The 18,208-nt window shown below is 35.0% G+C and overlaps 3 protein-coding genes across 4 annotated transcripts in view; 1 reads left to right on the forward strand and 2 right to left on the reverse strand.

Annotated features, from left to right (window-relative positions):
- The window catches only part of LOC106636435 (uncharacterized), a 250,834-nt gene that overhangs the window by 161,524 nt on the left and 71,102 nt on the right, over positions 1-18,208 (forward strand). The window lies entirely within an intron of this gene.
- On the reverse strand, positions 5,618-8,953 carry Hmgcl (hydroxymethylglutaryl-CoA lyase). The gene is made up of 2 exons (XM_089588750.1): positions 8,832-8,953; positions 5,618-7,125 (listed from the first exon to the last, which is right to left on the reverse strand). Exon 2 carries the CDS (start codon positions 7,033-7,035, stop codon positions 6,040-6,042), a length of 996 nt encoding a protein of 331 aa, XP_089444876.1. The 5' UTR covers positions 7,036-7,125; positions 8,832-8,953; the 3' UTR covers positions 5,618-6,039.
- LOC106636450 (uncharacterized) lies at positions 9,611-15,342 on the reverse strand. Of its 2 annotated transcripts, none has more exons than XM_089588766.1 (10): positions 15,161-15,342; positions 13,618-13,772; positions 13,302-13,523; positions 12,910-13,224; positions 12,375-12,677; positions 12,174-12,284; positions 12,016-12,105; positions 11,697-11,936; positions 10,466-11,626; positions 9,611-10,036 (listed from the first exon to the last, which is right to left on the reverse strand). In XM_089588766.1, exons 2-10 carry the CDS (start codon positions 13,762-13,764, stop codon positions 9,896-9,898), a joined length of 2,730 nt encoding a protein of 909 aa, XP_089444892.1. In that variant the 5' UTR covers positions 13,765-13,772; positions 15,161-15,342; the 3' UTR covers positions 9,611-9,895. The 2 variants fall into 2 exon arrangements, with proteins under 2 accessions (XP_089444892.1, XP_014204330.2); XM_014348844.2 differs by having other exon boundaries at positions 12,375-12,680; positions 15,161-15,341.

Here is an 18,208-nt window from a genome sequence, read left to right on the forward strand (position 1 = left end):
CTCCCGACGGTCACGACACCCTCGACGACCCGCTCACAAAAAGACCCCTCCGACGAACGAATGCACATGCATTTGCACTCTCCCTCTTGAAAAAAAAAGCAACAATAACCAGCTCCCGTTTTCTAATACGCCTCTCGCTGCTTCCTGGATATATATAGAGGGTGGGAGCAAAAAAAAAAAAAAAAAAGGTATGTACACGCACATTTACCATGCAGTCACGAGCAGGCGGGGAAGCGCGCACGCATGGTGGGTATATAAAGTACCCAACATAACAGCCAAGTCGTCCATAACTCATGGGTATACGCGAATTCTCTCCTGTTTTCCTCTCTCTCTCTCTCTCTCTCTTCCGGATGTTAATATACTCCCCGAAAGCCTTTGTGCTCTCTTTCTCTCTACACGTGCATGGGGTTGGGGTGTACAGCGCGAGTTTTTAGCGCTCCGGCACGCGAGTTTTCAATACCGCGTCTCGAATGGATGTCCTCTGCGGGGAGGGTGTATATACGTCTTGGGTCCCGAGAAAATATTGGACGCTCAGATTTTTTCGCTTTTACAGGTACGAGTGCTTCGTGGACAAGTGTTTTGTACTTTTGTCGGAGTATAATGTGCCCGACCACCCGTTGAATCGGTGCTTGGTTTGTATAAAGAAAAATGCCGATTTTAAAGTGAATGCTGTCCCAGTTTACGTTAGGGTTGACGCAGAGTGAATTATGTTGGCTGTGTGCTCTAGCTCAGATTTATAAGGATAATTTCGTCTCTATCAAAAAAACGTTATCGTTGGTAGCAAAAATTACTGAAAACAGAAAGGAAACAAAAATTTATGTAAATATTTTTGCCTTGATAAAAAAAAAAAAGATTATATTTCTACGTAGTACATATTACACTACGTCTTTAATTATCCTAATCAATCCATCAATAGCTGAGTATCATCAAGCTAACCACAAGTGGCGCTTTATCCGATGAGGGAAGATGGTTTTAAGGGCTACTTTGGGAACTCCTAAAAAAAAAAAAAAAAAAAAAAAAAAAGAAAGAAAGAAAGAAAGAAAAAAAACAATTTTCATTAGTCATTAAAAATACATCCATATAAAGCAATATAAAGTAAGTGGGTACCCGCGATGCAACGTTTGCTCAAGACCCACTACACTCGTAAATGAAAAGATAGCGAGAGGTAGAGGGGGAGGGGACTACCAAGCCACGAGCCCCACACGTTACATACACCCCAACAAAACAAAAACAAAACAAAACCATCGTCCGCGCGCGCGCCTATGATATAAATTCATCCCGATGTGCTTTATAACATGCATTCCTGCCGATCGCAAAAACAAAAACCTGCAACACTGAAAAACAAAGTCCTGCGCTCTCCAATGTGTGTGTACACGTACGTCTGCAGTACCTCTCGATGCACACAACGATATAAAGAACGACGCCCGCAGGAGGGAGAAGAAAAGGGCCTGCGGCCGAAGGGCAAGGCCGTGAGCTTTGAAGTCCCGGCGCTTGCCTCGTCCTGTAGCGCGCCGCGAAGGTCGGCTGAGGCCCTCCTCCTTGAACGCGGGGATACTTAGCTTGGAGCGTCGGGTCAAGGTTGGCTAGAGCACGTGCTCGCAACGGAGGAGGAAGCGTTGAGCCTGTCCTGCCTTTGCAGGCTTGAATGGAAAGGTGATTGTTGCGATCGGCAGGTCCGTGGGGGTAATTAATGGGTGGTGAGGTCGGGTATCGCGATAACATCGGGGATTGATGCTCCACCGGCGTACTCGTTAGGGCTCGTAATGAAATCTCTTTGATGAACGCATTACAAGCAATTTCGGCTGATACAATCGGGCCCCGCGATCTTGTTATCGGGGTAACAAAAACAAATTCGTTTTTTTTTTTTTTTTTTTTTTAATTAAAATTTATAACCATGCTTTTTACGATTCAGCAGCTTATGTAGGTGATGTACAGAATTAAAAAAGAAAAAACATGCAGTTTAAAAAGATCGTAAAAATGATATTATTACCTATGAAACGAGTTGGCTCCAACGAGTGCAATATCGTAAAAACGTGGTCCAACGTTTTCCACCGTGACGCGATGTTTCTCTCTGCGCAATCATGTACCAATATAATACTTATTACTTATTCTCGTCATCATCACGTGATACACATAATAATGAGTCTACTTCAACCGCACTGAGGAGGCCCTCTTTGTATTGTACCGTATCTTTTCCTCCGGAAAAGGCCCCCGCGTCTAATGAGCCTAAACCTTATACTACTCCCTCATTTCCCCAAATAGCATTACGCGCTTCCATGTGCCCTAATCGTGTGTTGCACAATCATGAATTACCCCTCGTATGCTCCAAAGTTGAAGTTTATTACGTGCACTTTTTTTTGCTTTGTCTTGTTTTGTTTTTAAACAAAATTACACACGCGCGTGCGGACCGTTGGATGTATCCGCTCCACGTGTATAGCGGATCTTTTATCCTCGGCGTCGTAAACGCTGCGTCCGCCTTAATGGATCTTCCGTCTCCTTCCATGCGTGTGCACCCGAGTTGCAAAAAAAAAAAAAAAATTTACTCGATGAGCGTAATGAGCACCCGCGGTCGCATCATGCGCCTTCCCTTTCTTTCTATTTCTCTCAAAATAGTTTTGCCTTTCCTTTTTCTTTTTTTGTTTTTTTTTGTTTTGCATCGTGCACACGAGAGAACTTACCCGCACACGCAATGCGTGCGCGAAATGAAGCGAGTCACGCGAAGAAAGCGCGAGAGCGTTTTGTGCGCTATCTTCCTGTTATCATCTGTAAAAGTTTTGGTGCTATTGCATATGCATTGGAGATTTTTTATTTTTTTTTTTTTTTTGTGGAGAGAGGATTTGTGGTGGCGTAATGAGGGAGCACAAGTGTTTTTGTTTTCGCTTTATTAATGAGCTTTTTCCTTCTGCTTTTTGTTTCAGGTAAGTTTTGGTGTTAGCAGGGGGTGTACTCTGGATCTTTGTAGTGAGTTAAAAATTTTTTTTACGGACTCTATACTTATACTTGGCAGGATGCTGTCAAAAGTTTCGTAGATATTTTCAAAAGCGATCTTTCGTTTAGTCCCTTACTTTTGGTTTTTTTATTTAGTTATTTATTTTTTTTTTTTTATGATAGAAATAAGTTGTTTAGAAATAATTCTCTCACTAAAAAGCGCGCGGAAGTTGCACTTTTTAGATTTGAATTTATTTCTTACATGACTGTTGTTTGTTTCTCAAAAATTTCTCAAAAAGATTATGTGAATCCAGTACGTAACTACGTTTACAAAAAAAATTTTTCTTTAATTGCAAAATATTTAATATTCCTTTTTTTGGTATTAATACGATACAGGCCATTTGTTTTTTATTTATTTGTTTATTTTCAGTACATTGTTAACTAATTATTTGGTTTGGTTATACCAACTTTAAAAGTGAAAAAATTATTGTTTCTCAAAGTATTTACCTTTATTCATTTTTAATAGATTTCAACATGTCCAGGTCATTTTATAATTTTTTTTTTTATCAAGAAATTTTTTTTTCAAATCAATAAAAAGCTATAATTTTTAGATTAATAAAATATTAAATTAATTAAAATAAATAATATTATTAAATTTAAGTAAAATAAACTACCTTTGTACACTGCATTTTTTATCACTAAAAATTTAAAAGAAACTGGAAATAAATAACTGTTTAAAAAAAAAATTTTTTACAAGATTTTTTGTGCACAACCAGCGTTAAAATTAAAAACTGTGTCAGATTAGTATTTCTTAATACAAAATAACTTGCAAAATTTTCCTAAACATTTAAAAACATGCATAAAGTGTATCTTAATATATCAGTTTTTTTGTATTGTTTAATTTTTTATTCAATAGGTTATATATGCTTTGTTACAACAATCAACCAACTGGTTTTTTAACTAATAGTGTCGACAGAATACTGCATTCAATTACAATTACTTACAGCAAAGCTTTCTTAAGCTCTATTCTTTTGCTTTGTGTTTGGAAAAAAAATATTAGACATCAACTTTATTTTTTGCACTGAGATTACAGTAATAAAATTTTATACAACTAATTTTTTTTAGTATTTTAATTGAAAATTTTGAATTTTAATTTTGCAAGTGTAAAATTTTTTTCTGTTTTTAAATAATAGTTGTCACTATATTTCAATAAGTACTAAATCAAATACTACTAAATTATTTTTTACAATTATTTTTTACAATTATTACAGTATTGTTAAAATATTATGAAATAATAACTGATAATTTTTTTCTATTTATATTATGAAATTCATAGTAACCTATAAAAACTGACCCTCTAGCTTTAAGTTAAAATTATCCTCTCACTTTTTTCCTAATTCTATAGGTTTACTTTAGCTATACTTCTTATTTGTTAAAATCCAAATTAAAAACCGAGAATCTATGTATGTCTTCTGCACACTACTGAATAATGCCATTTTTATTATAATATTAATATTTACCCATATAAAGAAGAAGAAATCAAACAAAAAAATCTTTTTGTGAATATATTCGATTATTATTATTATTTATTTTTTTTTTTTTTACTGAAAAACAGCAAAAAACAGTTTTATTCAATTAAGAAATGATTCGTTTTTGGAACGTTCGTAAGGTAAAACCATACTTTTTAGTTTCTGAGCTACCATAAGTTTTGAAATAGGAACATTTTAAGCCTGGATTGATAAAACTCTACATGGAACACTAAGGTATAAATAATTGTTTTTGCTTCAGCATTTTGCTAATAATTGAAAAATGGAATAAAATTTCTGAAAAAAAAGGCATAATGATTTATAAGTAAAAACGTTTTAAAAATAAAATCTGCACTTTTCAAACCAAAACCCAAAAACTATTTTTTTAAGTTAAAAAATCGTAGCTAAAAGCTTATAAAAATCTCCATTAAAATCAAATGACCTCATTTTTTTTTTCAGCAGCACTCGCGCTCAAGTTTTCTCCATATATAGAACGAACTCGAGAGCCTCACGGCGGTCTCTCACGATCTTTAAAAAAAAAGCACCAAGCGATAAATCACCCCTTCTCCACCCGACCGGTTCGCGTGATGATTTTACACTCCAACTGATAGCCATTGACTTATGCAGCGAGATTTTATTCATCTCCAATTAATTGACCCCGTTTTCTCTCTCTCGCCTGCACTACAAACGGCAAAGCAGGTGTGTCCTTAAAAAACTCGGACCATCAAACAATCAGTCGTTGCGAGCCTAGAAGCAGCAACTGGGACAGTACCATACGGAGCGATCTCGTGCACGTGCAACCTCCCGAAATTACTTTACGATCGAAAAAGTGGGGACATCCGGCTTGGGGCAACTTTAGTGTTTATTATAAGTGCGTGCGTGTCGTAGAAAAAAATGGCTACGTCAGTTAAGTTTAGCACGGGAACATTACGATTATTTCTCGATTTGTTGATGGATTAGCTAGAAAAGATCCCTATATCCCGTTTTTACAATAAATTTTATGTGGATGAACTTCTCACCAATCCTCAAAAATTAATACCCAAAACTTACGATAAACTACTAGTATTGGGTGCAACTCGCAAGCACGAAAAATTCTGAAATAAGTATGAGGCAAATGGATATTCTTTCTATTATATTTATTGATATTCATTAGGAATGACTTGTCAAATTTCAAACGCACATGGATACACAATTATTTGAACATTTAATTTTTCTACAACAATATTTACAACACGAATTAACACGTCACACACGACAGTTTCTTCAACCTATACAAATCGATCTAAAAAAACAAAACAAAAAAATTACATAAAACAATAAAGTTTACCCTATTTTCCCAGCTAAAATCCATCCTGCTTTGCAACATTGTCAAACTGTCGTATTATACATATAAAAAAAACCTATAATCTCTCTTGTATTGTAAAGTCCGGTACACATACAAAAAAACTCGCATGTATCATCTTGAAGAAAAAAAATCTTGAGTCAATACAAAAACTATCCAGCCAACTTGAAAAATCCAATGAACAATCACTGTACACTGGAATGAACCAACAACACCGTAAATAACAAAAATCGTATACTACTATCACGAACTTTGTCTTTTTGCATCGCATCGAGCACTATCCTTGGCAAGCAGTGCCTTTCCCACTCTGGAGCAGTTGTCGGCCGGTATCTGTCGACTGATGAACCACCCGACCTCGGCCACCTTGTCGAGATCAACGCCCGTCTGCATGCCCTGTCCGTGCAACAGGTACAACAGATCCTCGGTCGACACGTTGCCGGTAGCCCCGGGCGCGTAAGGACACCCACCGAGTCCTGCGACCGACGAGTCGAACACCCGCACCCCCTGGTTCAGGCACTCGTACACGTTAGCCAGGGCCTGGCCGTACGTGTCGTGTAGGTGCGCGGCGAAGCGCCAAACGTCACCCCCAACAGCTGCCCTCACCTCCCCGAGCATCCGGCCGATACCCTTGGGCGTGCCCACGCCTATCGTGTCCGCCAGACTGACCTCGTAGCAGCCGGCCCTGAGCAACGCCTCGGCCAGCCGAGCGACGACCTTGAAGTCGACCTTGCCCTCGTAGGGGCAGCCGAGGCAGCAGGAGAGCGCGGCTCGCACGCGCACCCGGTGCTCGGCGCAAACGCGCTGGATGTCGGAGATGCGGGCGAGGCTGTCCTCGACGGAGCAGTTGAGGTTGGCCCGGGTGAAGCCCTCGGTGACCCCAGCCACGACAATCACCTCCTTGGCGCCGTGCTCGATGGCGTTGAGGGTGCCCTTGACGTTGGGCACGAGGACCGAGTAGTCGACACCTGGGATGGCTGGTATGGCATTGAGCACCTCGGCGCTGTCCGCCATTTGTGGTACCCACTTTGGGGACACGAAGCTCGTCACCTCGATGGAGCGCAGACCCGTTTTTGACAGCCGCGTTATGAGCTCGACCTTCGTCTCCGTGGACAGGGGCGTTTTTATGTTCTGCAGGCCGTCTCGGGGGCCCACCTCCACCACGCGCACCAGATCTGTCAAGTAGCCACGGCTTGTGTTTCTGTTAAGGGTTCTCGACGCTTGTTGGACTCGGGAGAACATCTTGCTTTGTCTTGTCTTTTTTTTTTTTTTTTTTTTTTTTTTTTTTTCTTGCTCTTGTGTGTTTGGTTGTCCCCCCTTTTAGATGATTTTCTGAAACATGGAATAACGATGGGTTACGTTGAGTTCGGAGTTTTTGGTAGCTAGAACGATTGTGCAAACGAGTCGGGCGTTAATGAGTGGAAAGTAACACGTTTTTCTGTTTCAGTTTTTATTTTAACTTTTATAATGAAATTCGAACTGGTCAAGGTAGGTGAGAAAATACGACATATTTCATTGATTTTTCTCCATCAGTTGTGTATAATTTTACCACGTTTGTTTTTTCAAGAAATTTATGTTATGACAATGCTAATAATAATTATGATAGTACGTAAAATATTTCGAAATTCCCGCCTAATTAATACCACGTGACTATGCGTCAACTAATCAAATGCTTGGAAAAAAGGCTATACTTAAACCTCATGGAATTTTTCATGGAGGATAGGTATTAAACATTGTATGTAATAGTAACTACTGATTTTTTTGCTTATTTTTGCTTCTCACATACGACTACTTTACGCTTAGATAAAATAAATTTTTGTACTCGTATGGCACAGTTCAATTTAATTTTGCACCTCCATTATTTTTATTTGAAGTTAGAATTAGGAAGGTTCCAAAAATTTCATTCAAATTATTGAAAAAATAGTCATGCTGCAAAAAACTTAGTGATTATTACTAAAACTGTTTTTGAATAGGTATATTTACCATTTCTGTGGATATGGGTTGTTTATTTTTTTCGATTTCATTGTAATCACTCGTGCTATGATAAGATTAAATTTTTTGATAACTGTAATCTAGAACTCGGCAAATAAAAGACATTTTTAAATGTAAAGAAAAAAAAAATAAACTGCATAAAAAGTTTTTAAAAGTAGTGGCTATAAAAACTAAGGAGACAGTCCCTAAGTGCCTGTGTATAAACATAAAAATTTTCATTTACATTAAAAAAAAAATCGTACTTCTAAAATTGAAACGTGTATTGATTACTGACTCGTGTCATTTTTTTTCAAAGTTATATTTACCAAACAAACTTTTACCCAATAAAACAATAACCCAATACCCCCCTTTTAAATAACGTATCTAATACCCATTGGTGTTATGAAATTCGACACACTCATTTATTGATTTAAATTTCGTGCAAGCTTTAAAACGGGTTTCTTCCAATACGTAACGACATTTTACTCCCTTTCTCTTTCACACAAGTGTGGGATGACCTAAAACTTTCAACTAACTTGCCGTTGCACACAATCATTATCTTTGATATTCCGTAGCTTGAAAATTATGATGAAAAAATTTTCCTCGTTTATCACTGCAACGTCAATTTATTTTTAGATTCACCACGTGTTACACTTTGACTAACCTATATAATACGATACACTCAGCATTTGAAATACTATTTTGTTTTAAATACGTACACTTTTAGTAGGCAATAGCTGCTTTTTACATTTTTAAATCGATTTAATGTGAGATTGAATTAAAATAGAATATTTATGTTTTAACGAATCGTATAAACATACACATTCTGGTCCTTCTGGAATACCGAAAGATTAAAAAAGCAAATGAAAAACAAAATAACGTATCCATTGACTGATAAAAATCACCAGTTATCACTTCGTTATGTCACAGATTTAAGCACATCACGTATGACCACCAACATTTGTTAAAAAAACCAGAATACTTGTTTAGAAAAAAACAAAAAAAAAAAAAAAAAAAAAAAACTAAAACTACTTAAACTACTAATGCAAAACGACTGTTTAACATACCAGTTGCATTTGATATGGCGAGCGGACCTCTTGGTATCTTTCGTCGACGCGGGCTGCAGTGATTCTCCGATTCTCGAACGCTTTTACTTTTTCATTTCTAGCTCTCAGTTAACTTTATAACTGTAGTGGTATAATTTTGATCCCAGTACTGATGCGGGAGAGGGAAAAAGAAAGAAACAGCATTTAATGAAGACCGAAACGCGCCGAGGACAGCCGAATGGAAAACAGCGCACACGAGCACTCGTATCTGCGTTGAACTGCAGCTTTGTTGTCGCTTTTTACAAGATACGAAGACTCCACATTACACGTCATTCTTATTTTACTTTCTGTTGTGAAACGAAGCTAAATAATAAAAAAAGGTTGTAAGCTACAAAACAGAAATATGATAATATGTAAGTGAATCGGAGGATACAAAATTTCATACGTTATGTAACTAATTTTTCAATAAAAAACCAGTCAGTCACAGTTTAAAAAAATGTTGTTTTTGGACTTGCCATAGTTTTTACTAATCGAAATTCTATAAGACATGAAAATGTATACTTGAATTTGAATTGCGAATTAAAAATATTTACTTACATGGGTATTTTATTAAGGTATTATTAGTCTCCTTAACGGTAGACAAAATTAATATCGTAGAAGTGTTTCAGTATCTACGATATAGTTAGTATTTATACTTGTAAAAGTGATTTTTTTTGGCTATGCCACATAATTTAATACCTAGTCAATCTTCTGAATAAAAATTTAGTGTTCACGGTGAATTTAGCGGTAAACAAAATAAATAATGTTAACCCAAATGATCTTTATTTGAAATTAAATGAGACTTATAACATAAGGAATAAAAGATCGAAATAATTAAATTGATTTTAAAGGTGTGACAAATAATACTAAAAAATAATAATGTAGCAGTGCGTATTATTTTAAGGATAATCACAGCACAATGTATATATAATATTATGTGTAACAATAACTTTTGCGCAAAAAAATAAAACAAACAAAAAAACATTAGAAATCGAAACGACATTCACTAATTTTTTCACCACGTTACAACTATGTACATTCAGTTATTAAGATTCTTCGTCTTGAACTTGTATTTGCTGTGACAACATTTCAATCGTTCTCAAGTAACTAACTTCTTCTTCTTTTAGATTCTTAATTTTCATTTCCAACTTTTCATTATGAACTTTGCAGCTTCTCAAACTATTGACCTAAAAAATAAAAATTAATACATTATTTACATTTGTATGAAACTGTAATGTACAAGACTTTTTTAGTTAATAAAATTATTAAACTCTGTACAAATGTAAAACAATAATTATTCAAAATTATCAGTATACCATCGATAATTATACAATTCTTTAGATCGGAACTTTAAAAAAAATACTAATGCTGTACCAAAAATCTATAAAACAAATTATCCACTCGTAAAAGATGCTTGGTTATAGTATGCTTGAAAATATTATTACTCAAATAATTATTCTCATTGAAAAATTGTTTACTTATAATCCAATGTTATATTATAACACATTTAACTTTTTTAAGATAGCTAATTAAAAAAATTCTGAGATCTACGAATCACATCGAGCGATTTATCGTATAAGATTAAGTGTATATTTATAAAAATAACGATCACTTACCTCAGCCTGCAACGCAACATTTTTCAATCCCAAATCCTCTGACACTTTGATCATACGCTGGAGTTCGTTGTTCATATTGGTAAACTCAATGTTCAAACTGTCGCTCTTCGATTTCATTTGATTATAAACTCGTAGCAAGCTCTTGTTTTCCCTGTCAATGCGGCATATTTCCTCTGTTTTTTTCGTCAACTCGCACGATTGTTCCTGCCTTGCTCTTGAAAATTCTGTATTCAAAGACTTGAGGTTTTTAATTGTATTTTCTAACCCACTTTGAGCCGATTTGTCATTTTCCCTCTCTTTTTTAACCTTTTCTAACTCTTCTCTGGTTGTCTCTAATTGTTGTTTTAACTCACTAATCCTTTCTTTGTACAAACTCCGATTCTCAGTGATTTGTTTCTGTGCAAGTTTGAAATTTTCAGCACTGATGGTAACTTCATTAGCCAGTTCTTGTTTCTGCACTTGCAGTACTCTCAACTCTTCGATGTAGTCATCCTCGATTTCTCGCATTTTTCTTTCGTACTCCAGACGCAGCTTTTCCTTGTCTTCGTTATTTTGCTCTTCTATGTCTAACATGTACTCTTCAACGCCCCTCTTTATTATACTTTTTTCTTGCAACAAATCTTGGATGGATGCACGAAGGCCACCTATTTGCCTTTCATACTGTTTGACAACACTAATATTGCTTTTCAATTCGTTTTTACTCTTCAGTTCTTCCTCGTACTGCTTGTGGACAACCAGTTCCTTGCGCAAGGAAAGACATTTGTAAAACATGTCACGATAGTTTACTGCAATGTTATTGATGATTTCTTGTTCTTCTATGACATTCTGATTGTCAGACAAAAAATTCTTACGGTATCCCATGAACATATCTTGATAAGCTTTCACGCCAATGTCTGACAAAGTCCCTTCTTTGAGAGCTTCTTCCAAACTTTCCATCATCATTGACATCTCGTTTAGGCGTTCGTGGACCATATTGTGCCGTAACTTATTCAAAGCTGAACACAACACAGATAGTTTGTCTGGTCTACCGATCGACAGGGATTCATCGATTGAATACTTTAAGTTGCGAGAGGTGCTTTTTGCAGATGCCATTTCGTGCGATCCCTGATAGTCCGTAACACTTCCTGGACTTGAGCATCTCTGGTTCTTACTGGTAGGATCCTAGAAAGTAGGATAGTTTTGACTTGACAACTAAGTGGTATATTGAACGAGGCGAAAGATTTACTCTTACCAGTGTCTCTGACTCTCTCTCTAGCTCGTCTAAGTCACAAGTCGCTTGTTGGGCCAAAGCAGAGATATTGAGTTGTGATGAGTTTTTTGCTTGGAGTGTTACTGGCATCATGGTTGATGTTGTCAAGTCTTGGTTATTACTTCCAGCAAAAGAGCTATCATTAAGAGAATTGGATTTTTGGATTTTTGTGGGGGTTTTTGTTGACTCGAGCGATGTGGACGCTGTAGAAACGATGGTTTTCTGCAATGAATTAGGAATTAATTAATTAGAAAGTGTGCATTTGAAATTATTCCTTGGTGTTACAACATGATTCGCTTACGTCTTTTTGATGAACACTTTCTTTGCTTTTTGGTATCCTATGAGATGGATTTATTTCGTCCACCTCTGTTATAAAATCTCGTGAATGGTCCTGGGAACAAAGTTTAAATGAAAACAATTTGCAATAAAAAAAAAAAAAATAAAGTGTCCTCTACTTACCATCGGTGACTGTGCTTGATTCTCGATTAATGTTTTTTCAAAAGACTTCACCATATTTTCACATGTCATTTTTAAATTTTCCAACAGTTTTTGTTTTTCTTTCTTTAAATTCTGAAAGTGAGTAAAGAAAATCATTTTGGTTGACTATCCAACTTAAGCATTTTCTAATTCATAAGATTTTAGTGCAAACATTGTACTCACACTTTTTACAGCTGGACTCGGCATTTCAATACTGCACTCTTCAACACAACATACTTCGGCTTCTTTAACATTTGTATCTGACACCACAATTTGTTCTTCTACCACTAACTTTGGTAAATAATTATCATCATCATGACAAATACTGTAACTTTTGTTGTTTTCGTTTGTTGTGGGGCTACTCAATATTTCGATCGATCTACATTCGTTTTTAAACGGTGGAGTTGTGAACTTGATAGGAGACTCTTGAAATTTCAATTTATCATCCCTCACATTGCTTTGTATTATTATCGGTTGATCTCGTAACTGCTATGTTTTCAACAAAATTACGAAAAGTATAAATAGTGCTGAAAAACCTTTTTGCGACATGTGCACATGGCCCGTTGAGAGTATAGGAACACCATCGTTGATGTTATTATTTTTCACCCCAACTAGCATACTCTCAACGGAGCGTGTGCAGGCAGGTTTTTTGACAAATAAATGGAAAGTAGAAACGAGGTTTTACCAATAAAATCTCATGAATACTTCCGGTAGTTACCTCTAAATGTTTTTCCCCGTCTTGAACATCTGTATTTCGTGGCTGGTTCTCAAAGTCATCACAGAAATCGTAAGTGCTGCTGCAGAGACTGCTACTAGTAGCTGACTTTTTTTTGCCATGTAATGTTTCGACCAAGTCACTGTTATTTTTTAAGAAAAAACTTTCTTGATCTGACAATGTATCACTTGAAAAGATCTGATATCCAGCGAATTCACCATTTGCTGGAATGATGACCTCAATATCATCCTCTTCGCTTTGGTGCACAGTCAGAGTTGCAGAATCACTGTTAGTTGACAAATTTATATCGCTTGGTTCCTTAAAATATATATTTTTTTTCATGCATTTTTTAATTTATTTAAGTAACTTATTATAGTAAATTTTATTGGGTTTACCTCATTTAAATCCTTTAACCGGCTAATAAGTTCACCGTGTTTTTTTTGCTCGTTCATAATTGAAGAAATCACGGACAACTCATTATGAGGAGAAGATTGATGTTTTCCTGACTTTTCAAACAGCTTACTTTTTAATTCAGCATTTTCTTTTAATAATGATTCCAAAATATATTCTTCTCTTTGAATGTACTCTTTTTCCTTTCCCTTATATTCTTTTCCTATCTAAAAATTTTTTAAATGTTTTTCTTTAACAAATTTAATTTCTCAATGAAAACTTTTAATTATTGCTTGTAAAAATTTGTTTTGGCATGATTACCTTAGCTGATAGTAAGGCGTAATTCATATTGATCGTGTTCTGATCGCTGAGTGATGTCGAATTCATTGATTCTGCATCATTTAGAAAAAAACTTGAAGAAACACCCGTGATACAGCCATTGAACTCTTCCATTTTCTTATCATTCATTGTTTTATCTATTGTTTAATATCATAGACAAATTTCAAAACTCAATTATTTTTGCTAACTAATGCATTTTTTATTTATTCATGCTGTGATCCTACGCACTTGAACTCATAAGAACATTACAAATAAAATCAAACTCCGAATACGTTAGGAATGTTATTCTTGCAAAATACTTTATAAAATTAATTGGATACATGATAGTAGTCAACATTTCATTTTTTAAACAATTTATTTCTCAACTTTCTAATAATCATTTACATCGCATCTACGAATCGGTTAATCACGTTAATCGGAAATGTTAGACACAATCAAAATGCCATGCTTTAAATCAAAGAAAATTTCTTTACCCTCATTCAATTAAATATTTTCTTTCAATTAAAAAAAACGTAATCGATCAAAAAAAAAAAAAAAAAATTTCGTACAATTAAATGAGAAATTTATAACTAAAAAAAAAAAATTTTTAATATAGTAAACTTATATTTTTTTCATTCATTAAAAAATATTAAATTAAACGGAATGAGGGTAAAGAAAATTCTTTTGAATCAAAGAATTGGGTTGCTCAGTGAGTATAAGCATAGGACAATGTCACTGTAACACCATAAGTCTCGTATTTTAGTATTGCATCCAAATTTGAAATATTATGAGTCACAGTTGACGTTGTTGCAGCTAATGAAAAGCATTTTATTTGGAAGAAACGTGGCAACGTTGTAAAATTTTCGAATTTTCCGGAGTGAACGGCAAAGTTGTTATGATTTTACGGGGGATAAACTCTAAGCCGGTTTGAATGACATCGTAGCACATCAAAAACAAATAACATCGGGTGAAATAAATCACTTTTATTTCAGTTGATACTAGTTTCATGCTGTTGCTTTGAAAAGGTAAAGTAATAATTTCTATGAGTCGATCACTCATCAGTTTGAAGCAAAAAAAAAAAAAAAAAATATTGTTTGTTTAGAAGGGACGTAAAAAAATAAAATCAATATTAGCTCGTAAATAAAAAAATTCTGTAAAAAACGTTCTTACTCATAATTAAGGAATGACATCGAAATGGCTTTTTATTTTTGTCAAAAAAAAACATAAGATATCATTTTTACCAACTTATAATTGAATTCAGATATACCATACAAATTTTTGTCGCTAGTACTATTTAAACTAATATTCCAACAATCCTATAAAAAATCATTTGATTTCATTGAAAGGACAATTTTCGAAAAATGGCTGTTGTTTACTAACTCCAAAACGACGCTTCAATACATTATACAGAATTTGGTAGGGATATTAACAATTTTTTAAACTACATGACTGCATGTAATAATAAAAAAAGGACGATCGTGACTTTCTTTAAGATTCAGAAAAATATATATAAAAAAAGTGAACAAAATGTGATGGGGAGTCTCACCTTACTGATGGAAAATGAAAATCTACTGCGTCGTTGTACTGGATGCACCAATACAGTGACCACGTCGCACGGTTTATCTTCACTCTCGCCACTATTCCTTGTTTGTATATAAGTACTATGCGTCTTGACTGCTCATGAGAGACTAAAAGCCTATACCGATGGCTGCGTGGAAATGCTTGGGAAACCACATGTACAGTGCAGGTATATTTTGAAGAGAAAACCCAGTCAATATATAGTCAATGTGGCTGCGGTGGGATGATTTTTGAAAATTTCAGGACGTAGGTAAGGGAACGTAACGATTGAATGTTTCGGAGAAGCAAACCTTTGGCGAGTATCGAAAATTAATGTTTATGTAGATGATAAAATGTTTGTTACGAACTACGAAAAAATAAAGTTATCCATTAGTTTAACATTTACAACTGAGTGAAATGATAAAAATTTTGTTACGACTTAGGTTTTAAAACATTATCTTTTTTAGTTTTCAATAGCTTAGTCATAAATATTTAACAATGTCTTATCATTTCCTAATATTCAACGATACAAAGTCATCGTTTAAGTCATTTGTTAAAACTAGAACAAAAAAAATGTAACTAGTTGAAATACTTTAGTAGAATTCTGTAAATAATCAAATATATGTTACTTGATCACCAAGGGACATATAGGATATTAATAAGAAGAACTAAGTATTATATTAAATCTAATTTATTTGTTATTTTTTTTGTTGACAAGTTCACAAAAACTATACAAATATCGAGTTCAATACAAAAAAAAAAAATACAGCATAATATAAATCTTTGGAATAAATATTACAATATACATAATTTTTTAACGATAATTAAAAATTCTCCTCATTATTAATTATAAAACTTTGTCTTCTTAATCATCCAACAACCACTTTTATATTTACCAACGAGTATGTAGATTACTCAAATATTCAATTTCCATTTCAACGTACTTATTAGTAATCCAAATTAAAACTATAATTGTTTATTTTAAAAACTTGGACAAACTCCTTAGATACTCGTAACTAATGTTTAATTCTTCAAAAGGGGCTTATAAGTTTTTAATTAACTGGAGACAATCAATTTTCAACACTTCCATCGACTCTTAAATTTCTCGCTTGAGTTGCTTTGTACGAAAGTTTTTATGCTTTGCAACCTGAAGCATATTTTAAATCCTGTATATTTATTTCTCACGTGCTTAAGTTAATGGTACAGCTAAGTACACATCTTGATAGTGGTGATAATTATTTCAAAAGGCGAATCCACGTTAAACTCAGCAATATGATAACACCACACATTTCTTAGAACTTGAGGTAGTTCTTATACTCAGAACCTCATCAACCAGGGTCACTGCGTTGTGATTTTATTTATAAATAAACTATGATAGGTTTTTAAGGATCAAATTAGCTTCAATCAGGTTGAACGGCGATTTAAATAATTTTACGTTGGTAATTACATTCTAATACGACAACAGTTGTTAAAATTGTCATTGTTACAATGTTAAAAGATCTTAAAGGTGTTAGAGACGAAAGTTGGCCCTATATGCAGTTAACACTATTCTAATAATCTAAACATTGTTTACACTGACTGTTTAATTTTTTAATCGGAATCCTTTTAACATGAGTTTTTAAATTATTTAATCTAAAATTGAATATTCTGTTAACTGCAATGTTTTCAATTATAATGTCAACTATGGCAGAAATTAAGCTCAATGGAATTCCTTGGTTTTCATTTCACGCAAGAACTACCTCAAGACAACACTGTTTTCTTAGAAATGAGAAATTTGAAGGAAAAAAAATCTTAAAAACGAAGCAGATTAGTAATTTCAGGAAGTATATACGTAAGTCTTACTTACATAGCGATACACTTCTGAAACGTTTAATACTACCCCTCAAGACACAAAAGGTGATTCCTAAGCATACAAGTTCAACATGTAAAGCAACGAAACTGATGTACGCGTGTAATAAGGCATAGTAGGTATACTTTGTTCAACACCTGAAAAATAATTTAAAGCTAACTTTGAACTAAAAATTCTATGAATAAACTAAATGTACAAATTAAATTTCAAGTTATGGGAGAATCAATGAATTTTCGGGATTCAATACCAATTCCTCGAAACTAAGTACATTAATGTTTGAACCGATGGAATACAATTGCACAATGATAAATCTTTCCCTGGCTAAAAGTTATTCCAAACAAAATCTACGTACATAATAAAGTTCGAAAAAAAGCTCGCTTGAGGCAAGTATCTGCAAAAGTGAAAAATTAAATGTTCACACAGACGGATTACCATCAACCTCTGAGGCCAAGAGCGGGATACCACGATTGCATTCCCCATCCATCCAAGTCCCGATACCGTCTGGCAAAAACCATCAACGCACCACCTCGATGATAACCAGACATGTCTTATTGAAAAAAAAAAAAAAAAAAAGACGATACGCAAGCTACAGCCTCTCCTAGATAACCATCATTGGCACGATGGATCGATAAGCCACACCGACGAGTCAATTTCTCGATAGGCATCGCCCAACGTACCAACGACGCGGAAACGTAACTTGGCTCACCTCGCGGGTATATTACATTGTAAAACCCCACGTAGCCATAGCGCAAATTGTGTGCAAGACGAGGCGCGAGAATTATCGCCGATTTTTCCCCCATGTATAGACTCCCAACTTGTGATTGCTCTTGAAAACTCTGCACTCTCCGTCTTTATGGCGTATTGGAAGGGTGTACATGGCGTGCGCGTATGGTTACATGGGCAAGAGGAGCGGGAGAACTAACGAGTTTGCCCACATTCCACGAGTCGCGCTCCTGTAAGGTATATACCACGGCGGGCGCGTGTCGATATGTTACACACGCAAGCACGTATATGTACGAGCATAAATATATGCATTTTGCTAGAGCAATGAGGAAAAAAGTGTCTCCAGGTGCTTGCCATGCATGTACGTGTGTTTTTTACTGGGGTCTTATAGACCCATCTTAGCACTAACTTCGAGGGTTTGATGCTGTTGACAATAAGTAGTTTTGCCAAATTTTATGTTTTCGT

This window comes from Copidosoma floridanum, unplaced genomic scaffold (genome assembly GCF_036245765.1).
Source record: "Copidosoma floridanum isolate Cflo_tuat_1 unplaced genomic scaffold, Cflo_Japanese_pri ptg000007l, whole genome shotgun sequence".
Taxonomy (NCBI): Eukaryota; Metazoa; Arthropoda; class Insecta; order Hymenoptera; family Encyrtidae; genus Copidosoma; species Copidosoma floridanum.